Raw genomic sequence first — 14285 nt, 5'->3', positions numbered from 1 at the left:
CAGAAAAAAAAAAAAAGAAATGGCATAGGTATTTAGAGTCATAGAGTAAAGGTTAGCTTCAGGGTGAATGCTGATTGTTTAAGGAATCACGTTGTTGTTTTTGTTGCTGTTGCTGTTGTTGTTGTTGTTGTTGTTGCTGTTGCTGTTGCAACTGTTGCAATTGCGGAAACTGTTGTGCAAACTGAGAAAAATTTTGACTACTTGACGATAATGATGCCGATGATGACAGCCCGTCTTGTTGCTGTTGTTGCTGTTGTTGCTGATATAAAACATTGCTTAACAATGATGGTACATTTGCTTTTTGCTCTTGCTCTTGTATCCGCTGTTTGTTGGCCGCATGATAGTTGGCTGCTGAAGCAATCAATGGCAATAATTCAACAGGTAAGCTATTTAGATGTATACCAATGGACTCCAGTATAGCATAAACCGCTGCATTGGTTGCAGACGCAGCAGGTAGATTGGCGGGCGATTCGGTTGTGGGTGTAGTTGCTATCGATTGCGTCAATGGAACAGCCGTGGGTATCTGCGCTGTGGGTGGCGGGGAAGATGTGTATGTCAGAGGTGTAGCAATAGGAGAGATTTGCTGCTGCTGCTGCTGCTGCTGAAGAGGGAAGTTATTGCTTACTGGTGTGGGTGGTGACGATAACAGATGATTGTTGCTAAAAGGTAACCTATCTGACGTGCATCTCTGTCTCTTTGCTGTTAGACTGATAGGTTTTGCTGGTAGCATTGGCCTGTGATTACCGGCATTGGATTGATGGGGTGCAATGTGAACCGTGTTTCTTCGATCTAACAAGGATTTATTGATGCTACTTTCCTCTTTTCTAGCGTCCACCGCCTGCTGATGCCTTTTGCCATACATCTTGATTGACTTATGGTTTGATTTACTAGTTGTATTGCTACTCGATGCTGTACCACCATTGTTGCTACTGCTTGCTCCACTGGCACTGCCACGATTGCGCTTTTTAATGATATCTGTTTTGAGACTAAGGGGTCTTACTGCACCGTGCAATTTAAGAAATAGTCCACATGCATTACAGAGTGGATGACCTTCAGGATCACGACGCCAAAGTGGTGTTGTTGTAGTCTGACAATTGGAGCATTGCGTTTTAGCTGCAACATGGCCAGATTTGCTATTGCTGGACGCTTGCTGCTGTTGCTGGCGAATTCCACTAATCGACTTGGGTTTCTTGTACCTGCTAGTGAATCTTTTACTGTCGTCCTCATCCAAGTCTTCATCCTCGAGACTATGATATTCTGAACTTGACATGGAGTGTGGCGACGATACAGATGGTGGAGGAGATGCTGAAGTTGAGCCTCCTGTTACGGACGACGAAAGATGAACAGACTGCAAATGCAGGATACCAGCTGTAGACGACGTATCAAAAGCATCCGGCGTTTGTACATTGGGCTGGCTGTAATAAACGTTCAAGATGTCTTCAAAGCTTAAGCTTCCGGCATTTGTGCTGAGTGATTGCTGCTGCTGATGTTGCTGTTGCTGATGTTGTAGAGATGCGAGTGATGGAGACTGCATAGGCAGTAATGCATTTTGAGCAGATGAATCAAAGTAGAATGAGCTAGATGCGACCGGAGGGGTTGTTGGCGAATACTGGCTAGTCTGATGCTGAAGTAATGAGGGCTTATTGGTGTTGAATGCGTAGCTTCCTTCGTTTAGAACACTATTGAAATAAGGCTGCGATGTGGGGGCTGCCTGGCCATTATTACCAGTAAATGCATTGAAGTCTTCTTCGTCTAATGAATAAGGATCCACAACATCTTGTTTAGTCGTGCTATCCATGTCATCATCTTCTTCCTCGACTTCTTCATCCAGCGACGGTATAGTGATGCTGTTATTCTGATCGTAATTCACTCTTCTTTTGACAGGCTATTCAATAGATAACTTCTTAGTATGCATAATGCGGCTATTGAAATCAGACTTACAATGAACCTGGGGACGTTATAGTTGCCAGTTATCGCTCGTGTGCTTCCAGTAATGAGCACATTGGTTTTGTTTTCATGCATTGAGCCATAGTCATCTTGATGAGAATGTTGTTGATGTTGTTGATTGGTATTGAAGAAATCCACCATTGTGTAAGGTGGGGCGGACGAAGATAATAAGCCGGTAGTGTCATCAGCAACAGGAGGTGTTGTTGGGTTGTTTTGTTGATCAACATTCATGGCTTCAGCTTGCTCCTTTTCTTCTCTTTTTGCTTTTAATGCTGCTTCTTCTTCTTCAGCTAGTTTCTTCTTGGTCAATGTCATTGCCATCATTCTCCAGGTTAGGTTTTCCATTCTGGATCCGTTTGGTAGCGTATCCTTTGCTTTTGTATACATTCTCCAAACTCTGCTTGCCAATGGATCTTTCTTGGTTTCGTCTTCTGACTGCTGCTCTCTGTCAATTGCTGTTGCGGTTGCTTGAATGCCACTGTTGTTGTTGGGAGGGGGACGAGGTCGAGTGGGTGGGAATAAGGAATCAGATAGTAGCTGATCCATAATTGTTGGCTTCTTGATTTTATTGTTGCTGATCAACGACATGGTGGTGGGATTAAATGGCTATAGATACGAAAGAAAATGATGCCCATAGGCTGCTTGGTAGTACTGATCCTTTCCAATTGAATGTGGGATGTGGGATGTGTTAGACAAATCAAAAGGTTTGTTTTTGCCAATTCACAAAAACTTGTATGGATAGAAATAGTTGGAAAGAGAGAAAAGAAAGGAGATAATTAATTGCTGTAAACACGATCATTTTTCTTATGTGTGCTACACTCTCTTCTTATGGTACATTTATAAGTTATCATAGTAGAGTTGGCTGAAGCTGGATCGCTGGTCAAATAAAATGGCAATCGCAAATTACCTTTTTTGTTGATTCTAGTTATGCCAGTTATCGCATGTGACTGAAGACAGCCGTATTACTTATCTATTTCAATGGACCTGAATTGGGAATATAGAGTAGGAAATCATCCAGTTGAATATATATATATATATATATATATATATATAATCGTCTAGATGTTCACACGGCATGGCCATTGCTACCGCGTTAAAGTAGCTTCTTTCCAAGTAACGTCTTGATAGTTGGCTCCTGTATATTTGAATCCCAAGCTTCAGTCAACTGAAGTGTAACCCGGTCATTTCCGATAGCTTTACATTAACCATTTGTACGTCATTTTGGGCAGACAATATTCAGGACACTATGGATTTATGACATCCTATATAGTGATCGTCTGTTTCTAATGTGAATCAGCCGCATAAAAAGTACTCCATTGTACAGATCAAACGTTTATTCGGACATCAGATAAAATGCTGATACTGAACGCATGTAGTAGCTATGTACCCCTTTAAATACGACATTTTCGGAATGAGCGATAATAATATTCTTATCTTTCTTGTTCCCTTTTATAGAAGAGTATGTGCAAGCCTAATCCTCCGAGTAATTATTTAAGCTTCAATTCTAGACGCGACACGTGCTGATAAACACTGTCTCTCTTCATGAATCATGCTGTATATCTTGGTTGCATTGATAACAATTGCTTTTTATATCCAAATATTAGATAGTGTCATTCCACCGTAGAAACATGTCGTATATAAGACTATACATATTGTATAAATCACAGTGAGAACATTTAATTTTATCATTTACTGCCAGTACGCACACAAAGACTTGCCTCATCAGATATTATTCTTATAGCCAATCAACAAATGTTAACCGCCAAGTTTCTTCAATACTACTGGGCTTAAACAGAATGCTTTTTAAGTCATTTAGAACAATGGGCATATTCTTTTAATGCTACATCTTTACGATTTCAGGTACGGGTTTTGTATGAATCATGGCTGCTTTCATTGACCAGATTCGGAGCTGGTGACTACTTGATGATTTCGAACCTGACCACCACCACAGCAACGGAAGCTGGGCATTACTGCGTTGTTAAAGAGAACGAGGTATTATGAGTCGTATCACCGATTATCAAAGTTTAGTCTTATAATACAGATAAGACAATGTGATAAAACAAACATATGCACTAACAGGCTCTTCTTGAACATTATTGGTCCAATACACAAAATCGAAGCTGTTTTGCCCTTTGCAGCAATTTGTATTAGGTATTTGGCATAGAACGTTTAACCATATGGTTCATAAGCAGAAATCCCAAAAACCTGAAGTGCTTGTATGACACAAATCTTCTAAACGTTCCAAATCAAGCTTTGACGAGATACACCTTATTCCTGGGTCCACTTCTGATTACGATAATCTGTTTCAGATTAAGATCGTTTATAACAAGAAATGATGCTATTAAGAAGAAGCATTAAGCTTTAAATCGATTCACATAAGAGAAGCAAATCTGATTTGCTTTTCAACGAAGAGACTTTGCGCACAAATTAGTAAAACCAACTTCAAAACTTATACAAATGCTTCATTTTGACCACATACATATTCCATTGTATAACTTCATAAAAAAAATAGGAACTCTAAACCCATATTCCTCCAAAGGACGCTTAAACAGTTAGAAGGTTCTTTAACGTTCCACGTTATTCCTGATTGATGGAAAATGAGTCTGGCTCTGAGACTACGGAGGATTGAGCATAGGATCTTCCGGATCACTGCTAAACAATTTCTATTTAGGATATAAGCTCAGCAACATATATTTTTCTGAAGAAAAAAAAAAAAAAAAAAAAAAAAAAAAAAACTTATATATGAAGACGGGCATCGGTCATGTGGAATTTGAGGCTTGATAGACTAAAATTCACGGAAAAAAAGAATGTTTTTATTATCAAACTGACAGGTGTAAAGTAAACTCAAGTATCTCTACTGGCCAGGTAAATAATCCTTCTTATATACTATAACAATGGATAAAAGTTCTATTAATTAGATTGACAAATAAGTCAACTCAGATCAACTAATGTCTAATTGTGCTAAAAGACAACTCCAGCAAGCTAATCATGATTTAGCTTTTGTCTGGATGAATAATTAGACTCTCATCCGAAGTACCCTGATCTATCCTTTCTATAAAAATAATTAATATCAATCTAGTAGCATGTATCCGATAGGTACAGTCTCCTTAGTCTGTATCAATATAACATATCTGAGTTTATATCGCTGAGCATATATCTTTAGCATGTATCTGGATATATGACATGTCTATAGCATATCGTATGCATGTCTATAGCATGTCTCATATATATAGTACAAGTCTATAGTACATAAAGTATCTGTAGCTAGTATCACGGATATAAGCATGTGTCTTGTAGCGTGGATCATAAAGTGCACATCTGAAGCAACAAGCTCATATTGCATTAATCTTGATGTCTATCCAGATATGGTAAACATCCGTAGTCAATGTCGGAATACAAGTATAAGTCTATAGCGCCATCCATGTCCGTGGTGCCATCTATAGCCTATATCTTATATAGTATGAATCTTATAGTACTAGCGTAGTATCTGAAGTCCATATCTTTTTATAGTATACATCGATATCATGCATCTAATCCAGTGTACATACAGTTTATATCTAAATCTGGTAGCTGGATGAACTGTCGGAATGCAGATCATAGTGGATGTATTACACATACCCCCCATCAAGAATAACGTAAACCTTATAGACACTTGTAACCTCTCCAGCACAACAGCAGCTCATGAAATTGAATGTTGGGAGTCAATCTTAAACGATGTATGTTTGGCAAGGCATACGGCATTGGGATTATACTTGGTACCTAGTATACTGCAGCAGCTATATAACTTTCCTCACATACTGCAGTGAACTTATTTAAAGAATATCCCTCGCATAAAACCGTGTGATAGATGCCAGATCCAGTAATTGCACCTTATCTTACTTTTGAATAAAGAAGGGTTTAAATTTTATCAATATTTGAATATATTTTTCTTACAAACACAAAATTATAATACATGACATTAAGCGGAAATCAACTAGTTGTAGACCTTCGTTGCTTCAACCTCTCAGCCAATCAAATTGCTTGAAAACTCCGCTGACATAAAAAAAATTTTGCGAGGGTTTCCCCCTGTTTTGATGTGAGGCAAAATTTTAAGCTCCGATATACAGCAGTATAGCAGATGCTATCATCAAATTTCCCCCAGGTGCTAGAGCATGCCTTACTTACACCACCTAGCTTTTAAATTCTGGCATTGAGACTCTCAATCATCACTAAAGTAAGTAGCGATAATCAAGTGGAGGCGGCCTATCTACCTTCTAGCCTCGGATAAAGTCTTGTTGAGCTTCAGCGATAGGCACATCCACAACAACGTAAAAAAAGGTATGCTTCAAAAGAAACATAATAATAATAAACGAAAGAAGAAAAGAACATATTACTATAGGAGTATAGTAGTATGTAGACAAAAAAAAATTACTCACACAAAGTGGATCAAAGAAAGGAATATCATAAATGCAACATCAAAGATGTTTAAAAGAGCTCGTTGTTGTTGCAACAAAAATGCATACATGAGCAACGTGCATGGCAGTAATAGTCGGATGTAAAGCAACACAAACACGCACAACAGCTGCAAAAGCAACAGTGGTATTATAAGTTTGCAATACAACATATGGCTAATGTTGTTTCATGTGAAGCCACAGAGGAAACACAACCAGCAAAAGAAAAAGAAAACGCAACAAAGCGCAACAAAGGAAACATCATGAATGCAATATCATGAGAAAGGAAGCAATAATACAAACGTTCAAAGAAGTCTTTTATCATTGCGACCAGAAGAAAAAATGATACTTACCACTTACCATAACTACAGATAGACCAAAGGATAGGCAATCACCAGAGATAAATCAGAAGACAATCATGCACCAAAGACAGTAGACCAGGAAAGACCATATTATTAACAGCAGCAGCAACGACACCAGAGACCAGACAAAGACCAAAGAAGCAACCACCAGAGATAGACCAGAAGGCAAGCATGCACCAAAGACAGTAGATCAGGAAAGACCATATTAGCAGCAGCAGCAGCAGCAGCAGCAGCAACACCAGCAACATAGAAGAACCAAAGAACGAACGACACCAGCAGAGACCATAAAAGACCAAATAAGAAGCAATCACCAGACATGATGAACCAAAGAAGCAGGCAGCAGAGATTGAAGAGAAGTAATGGCAGCAGCACTCACTCAAACAAGCAAAAAATTACTAAATCTAATAAACAAACTCAATTATTAGTGTTAATTCTACGCCTTCCACCAGTGTTCGTTATCGAATGGTACCTAATATATTCCACTTCAAAGAAGCAGTATCAAGTTCTTCCAACAATACAATACAGGGTTATCGGAAGCTAGAGCGTTATTATCAATCAAATGGTTTCCAAAACGAATATGGTTTGATGCTAAACGCGTTGCAGTAAAAAGGGGGTTAAAAAAGCAGGTAGAATACTGTTAAAATCCTTCTTTATTTGAAATTAGGATAATGTGCAATAAAATGTATATTCTACGTCTCTATTTATATTATTTGGTTTATATCTCTTATCTGGCAGCAGTTTAGTAGTTGCCAGTGATTCCATTACTTTATATATTTTTGTTGGGTCATTTAGTTGTTGATCTGATGGATCAAGAACGGTATTTCAATATATGGTTTTTGAATCATGCGTAAAGAATAGCTCTTTATTGTTGAGCCTGTATCCTTTTTAGGTATATTTATGTTACAACACATTACAATACCCTTGACATTTACTTTAGTATCTGTCATCTCTTATTTTAGAGCATTTAACCCTTGCTATCATCATGCTAATACTATTATTATGCATGCCTATCTGCTGATGGTAGCATGGTTTGATTGAGATGACATTTATTTTGGGTTTTGTTTATGATGGGAATCTAGTCTAGTTCACTTCATGCCTCCCCGCTAAACGCAAACAAGATTTGCGTTGACCCGGTATGCAGCAAATTTAGAAGACTTAAATTCGAAATGAAATCAGAGATATTGGAAAGGAAAAAATTATGTATTATGTATATATATATATATATATATATTTAAAGAGATATTTTAGGTAGGATATTATTTAGATTTCGTATTTCTTGCACGTTTTTGGCGGCGAGTATTTGTTTGAGGCAATTTTGTTTGGCGTTTCTTAGATTTGTTGATAGTATTCTTAATTGAAGTATCATTGATTTCTTTTCTAGATGCCTCTCGTCTTTCAAGTTCTTTCATTTTCTTCCAGTAATTGGTAATAGGAGTAGGTGTGGAGAATAGATCAGGGGTAAGCCAGTCATTCTCTCTTTCACCGTAACCACACCATTTGGTCAGATATTCGTATGTGCCATCGGGGAGCACTCGATGATCACGAATTTCTTCTACCTCATATACTTGCGCTTCCAATGCTGTTTCGTCTAATGAGACAACTTTTAATTCAGAGGGCGTATATTCACGATGTAGCAATTCGCTAGTATCATCTTTTAGTACATACGTTCCTGCTTGAGTACGTCGCACCACAATATATGGTCCTGAATATAGCGGGGCTAGTTTATTCGATCGACCTTCTGCGTAACGTACCATTACAGGTGTACCAGCTGGAATATCTTCGATTATGTAGTGTTTCTTGTTGAATTTCTCGCGATATATTTTAGCCAATTCATCAGTTCGTTGTTGTATAGCAGGAAAGACAATGTCATTCATGGTTTCAGCTCTTTTTTGTAGCTCTTCCAGTGTCAATGCTTTCCTGTTATTTCTATTAATTTTCTTAGGGTCCAATGTTACTTGTCTTGCAAACATCAAGCTGAAAGGGGTGCTTGCTGTGCGATCACGGACTTTCATGTTTATAGCTAGTTGTACAATAGGCAAACGGTTATCCCAGTTTCTGGTGTCATTCCCACACATTTTCCTTAGTGTTGCAGTTACAGTTTTCACAGAATTTTCACTATGACCATTTCCCTGTGCGTAGTAAGGAGTGCTTTGTATCATGCCAATGTTTAATGATTTATAGATGTATTCTGATAGTTGAGATTTGAATTCTCTTCCATTATCAGATAAGGTAACATTCACTGCTAAACCATAATCTCCATAGATTGAGACCAAGATGTTAGCGATTGTGTCACTTTGTTTGTTTGGTGTAGGACGAGCAATGATGTATTTGGTACAGATGTCTACAACCACAAGAATATAACAATTGCCTCTTTCCGTTACTGGTAAGGGTCCAATCATATCCATGCTAATGAAATCAAATGGTTCATACGACACTACACTTCTTGCTGGGTTGAATCCTTTCTTTGCAATATTATGCAATTGACATTCCTTACAAGACAGCAAAAGTTCTTTGGCGTCCTTATAGATGGAGTTCCAATGAAGACCATGATAAGTGTGAATGTGCTTAACCACAGCCGCAATCCCAAAATGTCCTACCTTATGTGCATCTTGGATGATCTTTTTACGATCTTGTTGAGGTGGACAAACATAATCAGTTGTGGTTTGTTTAAATTCTTTGCTACTGAGCTTTATCGCTAGGACATTTAGATTGGGGTCTTTGGAATGAACTTCCTTTTGTTTAACGATTTTGTTCCCGGTAGTTCTTCGTAGCAGGATTAGCTTGTGTAGTTTCTTAATCTGTTGTTCATATTCATCAGCTAGCTCTTCATCTTCGGTTATGGCAGGGTACAATCTCGATAGTCGGTCAGCAAGAATGTTTTCCATTCCTTTGATGTGAGCTACTGAGAAATTGTATTCTCCTAAAATTTCCAGATACCCTTGAAGAGTGCTGTTCAGTGTTGATGATGTAAAAAGATACGTTAGGGCCAAATGATTACATAAAACAGTTATATCATTGTGCCCCCATAATAAAGCTTTGTATTTTTCAAAACCAAACACAATGGCTGCAGTTTCTCTTCGGTTAGTAGACCAATTTCGTTCTGCACTATTCAAAGATCTGCTTGCGAATGCTATATGCTTAATGCGTCCCATTTCATCCTTTTGGAATAGACAGGCTGATATTCCCAGAACGCTGGCATCAGTTTGCATGAAGTATGGCTTTGATGGATTAGGTGCATAAAGGATTTGACTAGACATGAGTATTTGTTTGATTCTTTGGAGTCTATCAGTATGTAAGGATGTCCATTTTGCAGTGATTTTTTTCTCATTTCGTAGACTGTCAATAGGAGCAGCTATTTTAGACAGCATTGGACAGTAGTTTCTTAAATGGCTGATAATACCCATAAGACTACGGACCTGTTTCGTTGTCTTTGGGATTTCCCATGACTCAATGTTTGATAGTCTTTTTGTATCAATTTTTGTGGTATCTTTACTGATGATGAATCCAAGCAGATAGACACTTGTTTGGAAGAATGAACATTTATCTGTATTGATACGTAGATTTACTCTACTCAATCTCCTTACCACTAAATTAACCATTAGTGCATTAAATTCTGCGTTTCTAGCATACACCACGATATCGTCTAAGTAGTGGCAGACTCCTGCTTGGATTTCATTGCCAATTTGAGTGGTGTCTTTGTTTTGTTTTATGTATAATTTCTTTACTTCATCTTTCAACTCTTGTTCAATGCCATCGAATAAAACGCTCATTGTATAGACAAACTGGCTTACAAGGAATTTTAACCCAAAAGGGGCTCTGGTCCATTGGTACGTCAAATTGTTATGACTAAATATGAGGCAACGTCTTGATTCTGGTGATACAGGAAATGCAAAATAAGCTTGCTTTAGATCCAAAACACTTATGACATTAGCGTTACCAACAACCTTGCTGAAGATTTCATCTATTTTTGGTACAGCAAAGTTCTCATGACAGTCTTTATCCGAGATGGCAGCATTTATTCTTCTTAAATCGCAACAGATTCGAAGCTTGCTAGTTTTCCCGGTGAGTGGATCACGTTTAGGTACAGCCAATAAAGGTGAGTGAAAGGTTGGATCAGGTTTGGTACGCTCGACAATGCCATCTTTTAGCCATTCTTCTAGCTGTGATTTGATTTCTGCATTTGCATTTACCGCTAATGGATATTGTCGAACGAAACAATCACTGGGATCCGAAATTTTGATTCTTACAACTGATTCTGGCATTGTACATGCTGCATCACTTGGGATAGCCCTGTTTTCGTCCAAAGCTGATTGAATTTGTGCTAGCAATTCTTTTCTTTCGCTTGGAGTACCATAATCAGCCTTTTCAGGATTGAATTTGTTTTGTTGATCGTGATTTATATCCTCAAACTGCTTCATTTCTTTGTCCTTTTCTGAATCAGGAAATTTATATGCTACTCCTTGCAGGTAGATATTCAATTTGGGTAGAATATCGACACCAAGTAACACATCAAATTCAGTAGACAACTCATCATTAAATTTAATGACCTCGAATTCATGAGCGAATTTGATATTGTTTGTATAAGTTACTTCCATAGGTTCAGTTTTACCAATTCTTGTTACCGTACTGTTCTTGTTATCATCATTTACAGACAAGAAATTGAGAAAGCCATTTGTTTTATACGTTTGTATGTTTGAAAACGATTTATTTAATATGCTTTTATTGATGAAACTAATATCCGATCCGGGATCCACTTTTCCGATGATTCTTCTACCATTTAATAGAAGAGGCGTGATTAGTTTCATGTTGTTTTTGCTTTCGTTTGTCTTTTTAGACTTACATTTGTAAATTTCGTTTTCATATGCTTCTTTTAAAGCTTGGGTCATCACGTCAGTTTCATTTTCTTCTTTAGTATCAGAAGTAGTAGACACGGACAATACGTTGATTCCATCACCAGCGCCCTTTTGGCGTTTGGCCATTCGATATTCTTCACAAGTATGGCCATGCTTCCAGGGGCGACCACAATGGCGGCAAGGGTTAGGGTTCTTGGTAGCAGCCCTATTGGGCAGATTTCGATCACCAAGCATTCTTGCCTTTGGCAAAGCAGAAGATGTGGTGGCAGATGAGCCAGAGGTAGCAACAATAGGGGGTTCAACAGAGCCAAACTTGCGCTTGGTGTCCTTTCCTAGCATCAATGATTGGGGAGTCTTTTCACCAAGAAGATCTACGGCAGCATTGTGAATTTCCGTGGTAGTCCAGGCTTGTCTCTTGGTATTTGAAAGGAGCACAGTACAAATGTTCAGCTGCCAGGACTCGGGTAAAGACAACAAAAAGACATCACCAATTGTCAAATCATCACGATGATAGCCGGCCTCACCAACAGTGCGGAAGAAACGATTGGAATATTCATCGACAGATTCATGGAACCCAATTTCCATATTCATCACAGCACGACGCTTATGTATTCTTGAAACTACTGTCCCAAACTTCTTGCTGAAAACCAACTTGACATCGTGCCAGACATTGCACTTCATGACCACCGTCTTCATCCAGTCATCCAATTCATACGACAACGTGAGGGGAATGTACTTGCGCCATACGGTTTCGATGTCTTGGCCAGAAGAATACACAATTTTTTCGAATTCTGAGAGGAAATGATCAACAGAACGATATGCCTCCTCATGTGGAAATGGTTTAGCTTTGTTATCCTCCAGTTGGAATTTGGGAAGATCTCTCTTGGAAATTTTTAAGCCAGTGGACGATGAGTTAGCGGCAGCGGAAGCCTTGGTGGCAGCAGCAGTAGCAGCAGCAGCAGCCTTGAGACCATCGGTAAGTGTTTTGACATGCTTGTCTAAATTGTTTACTTTTTCACGGAGTAGGTTGGCTTCATCAACATTGACATTGGAATGGCTCAGAGCTTTCAAGTATGCTATTTGCGCATTTTCCTTTTGGAGTAGAACCTTCTTCAGAACTTCAGTCAACGTTGGCGGCTTCGTAACAGGTGGAGCAGGTTGTGGTGAGGTAGCGTCAGGGTTGACAATTTCTTCACCTTTAGTGGATATAGTAGGCGCAGGAGACGGGGTGCCAACGAGGTTTGTATGCGGGTCAGCCGCGAGATCCATCTCATTGAGGCGTTCAGTTGTTGCAGAAACTGAGGCAGGTAAGGATGCGTTGCCATCCTCCATGATGACGTCCTCTTCCATGGGATTAGGTGAGCCAGCACGAGATGACAGTGGGGAGTTACCAGACAGAACAGACGACATAACGAAATCAATGATTGATTGTAACAGTAAAAAATGCAGTAAAAAGGGGGTTAAAAAAGCAGGTAGAATACTGTTAAAATCCTTCTTTATTTGAAATTAGGATAATGTGCAATAAAATGTATATTCTACGTCTCTATTTATATTATTTGGTTTATATCTCTTATCTGGCAGCAGTTTAGTAGTTGCCAGTGATTCCATTACTTTATATATTTTTGTTGGGTCATTTAGTTGTTGATCTGATGGATCAAGAACGGTATTTCAATATATGGTTTTTGAATCATGCGTAAAGAATAGCTCTTTATTGTTGAGCCTGTATCCTTTTTAGGTATATTTATGTTACAACACATTACAATACCCTTGACATTTACTTTAGTATCTGTCATCTCTTATTTTAGAGCATTTAACCCTTGCTATCATCATGCTAATACTATTATTATGCATGCCTATCTGCTGATGGTAGCATGGTTTGATTGAGATGACATTTATTTTGGGTTTTGTTTATGATGGGAATCTAGTCTAGTTCACTTCACGCGTCTTGCAAAAAGGAAAAAAAAAAGGTGTATGGAAAAGAACGAGACGGCACGCTATCCGACGTCACGGCCAGTAGATTTGGTCTCAGTCTTTCGCCGTAGCAGCCGTAATTGCGGCAATTTAATTTGAATTTGTGCAGTGGCTATTTTCGTGTTCAAACTTGATTATATCTGACATCTTTTAAAAGTTTTTGACAAATTCGACTATGAAACTGTCGTTGTCATACTTTACTTTCTAATGCTTCTATGGGCAGTCAATAAAGCCGCATCAGATCATGCTGGTTACATTTAGCTTTCAGACCAGAAATAATGAGCAATTTGCAAAAATACGAAAACAGGCTTTCTGGGAATATGTCAAAATCTAGCATATACAAATCTCATAGAAAAAGTTTCCAGTGTTGCATTGCATCTTTATGATCAATTTGATTATATATATATATCATAAGAAAAGCCTTCCTTTTTGCGATGAAAAACGCGATCGTTTGATTTTCAATAATTCTCCCTTACTAATACACATGGAAAAAACGATGATTTTACACGACACCCTTTTTTGGCCATATCTCGACAAATACTCAACGGATTCGTACAAGAAAAAAGCAATTCAATAGCTCTACGTTATATCTACCATAATGTAAGGGTTTTAAGTGCCAGATGTACGTTCCCTTCATAAATTCGCTCAAAATCTAATATTTCATGAGCTACAAGCAGGGCGTTGAGCCAGAAGGGCTACAACTGTCTACAAAAATTAAGGTA

The 14285-nt window shown here is 38.4% G+C and overlaps 2 protein-coding genes across 2 annotated transcripts; both read right to left on the bottom strand.

Moving 5' to 3' along the window:
• Nucleotides 1-58: 58 nt before the first annotated feature.
• On the bottom strand, nucleotides 59-2535 carry SPE2_2 (spermidine resistance protein; the record flags this gene model as incomplete). The annotated part of the gene is made up of 2 exons (XM_064824120.1): nucleotides 59-1885; nucleotides 1942-2535. The coding sequence occupies 2 exons, from the start codon at nucleotides 2533-2535 to the stop codon at nucleotides 59-61; spliced, it is 2421 nt and encodes an 806-aa protein (XP_064677056.1).
• Nucleotides 2536-7995: 5460 nt separating this feature from the next.
• Nucleotides 7996-13002, bottom strand: ATC70_004819 (uncharacterized protein; the record flags this gene model as incomplete). Its single annotated transcript, XM_064824119.1, has 1 exon — nucleotides 7996-13002. One exon carries the CDS (start codon nucleotides 13000-13002, stop codon nucleotides 7996-7998), a length of 5007 nt encoding a protein of 1668 aa, XP_064677055.1.
• Between the last annotated feature and the right edge of the window lie 1283 nt (nucleotides 13003-14285).

Source organism: Mucor velutinosus, assembly GCF_035048745.1.
Source record: "Mucor velutinosus strain NIH1002 chromosome Unknown tig00001542, whole genome shotgun sequence".
NCBI classification, from domain to species: Eukaryota; Fungi; Mucoromycota; class Mucoromycetes; order Mucorales; family Mucoraceae; genus Mucor; species Mucor velutinosus.
The sequence above is the reverse complement of the archived record's forward strand: the minus strand, read 5'-3'. Positions and strand labels throughout refer to the sequence as shown.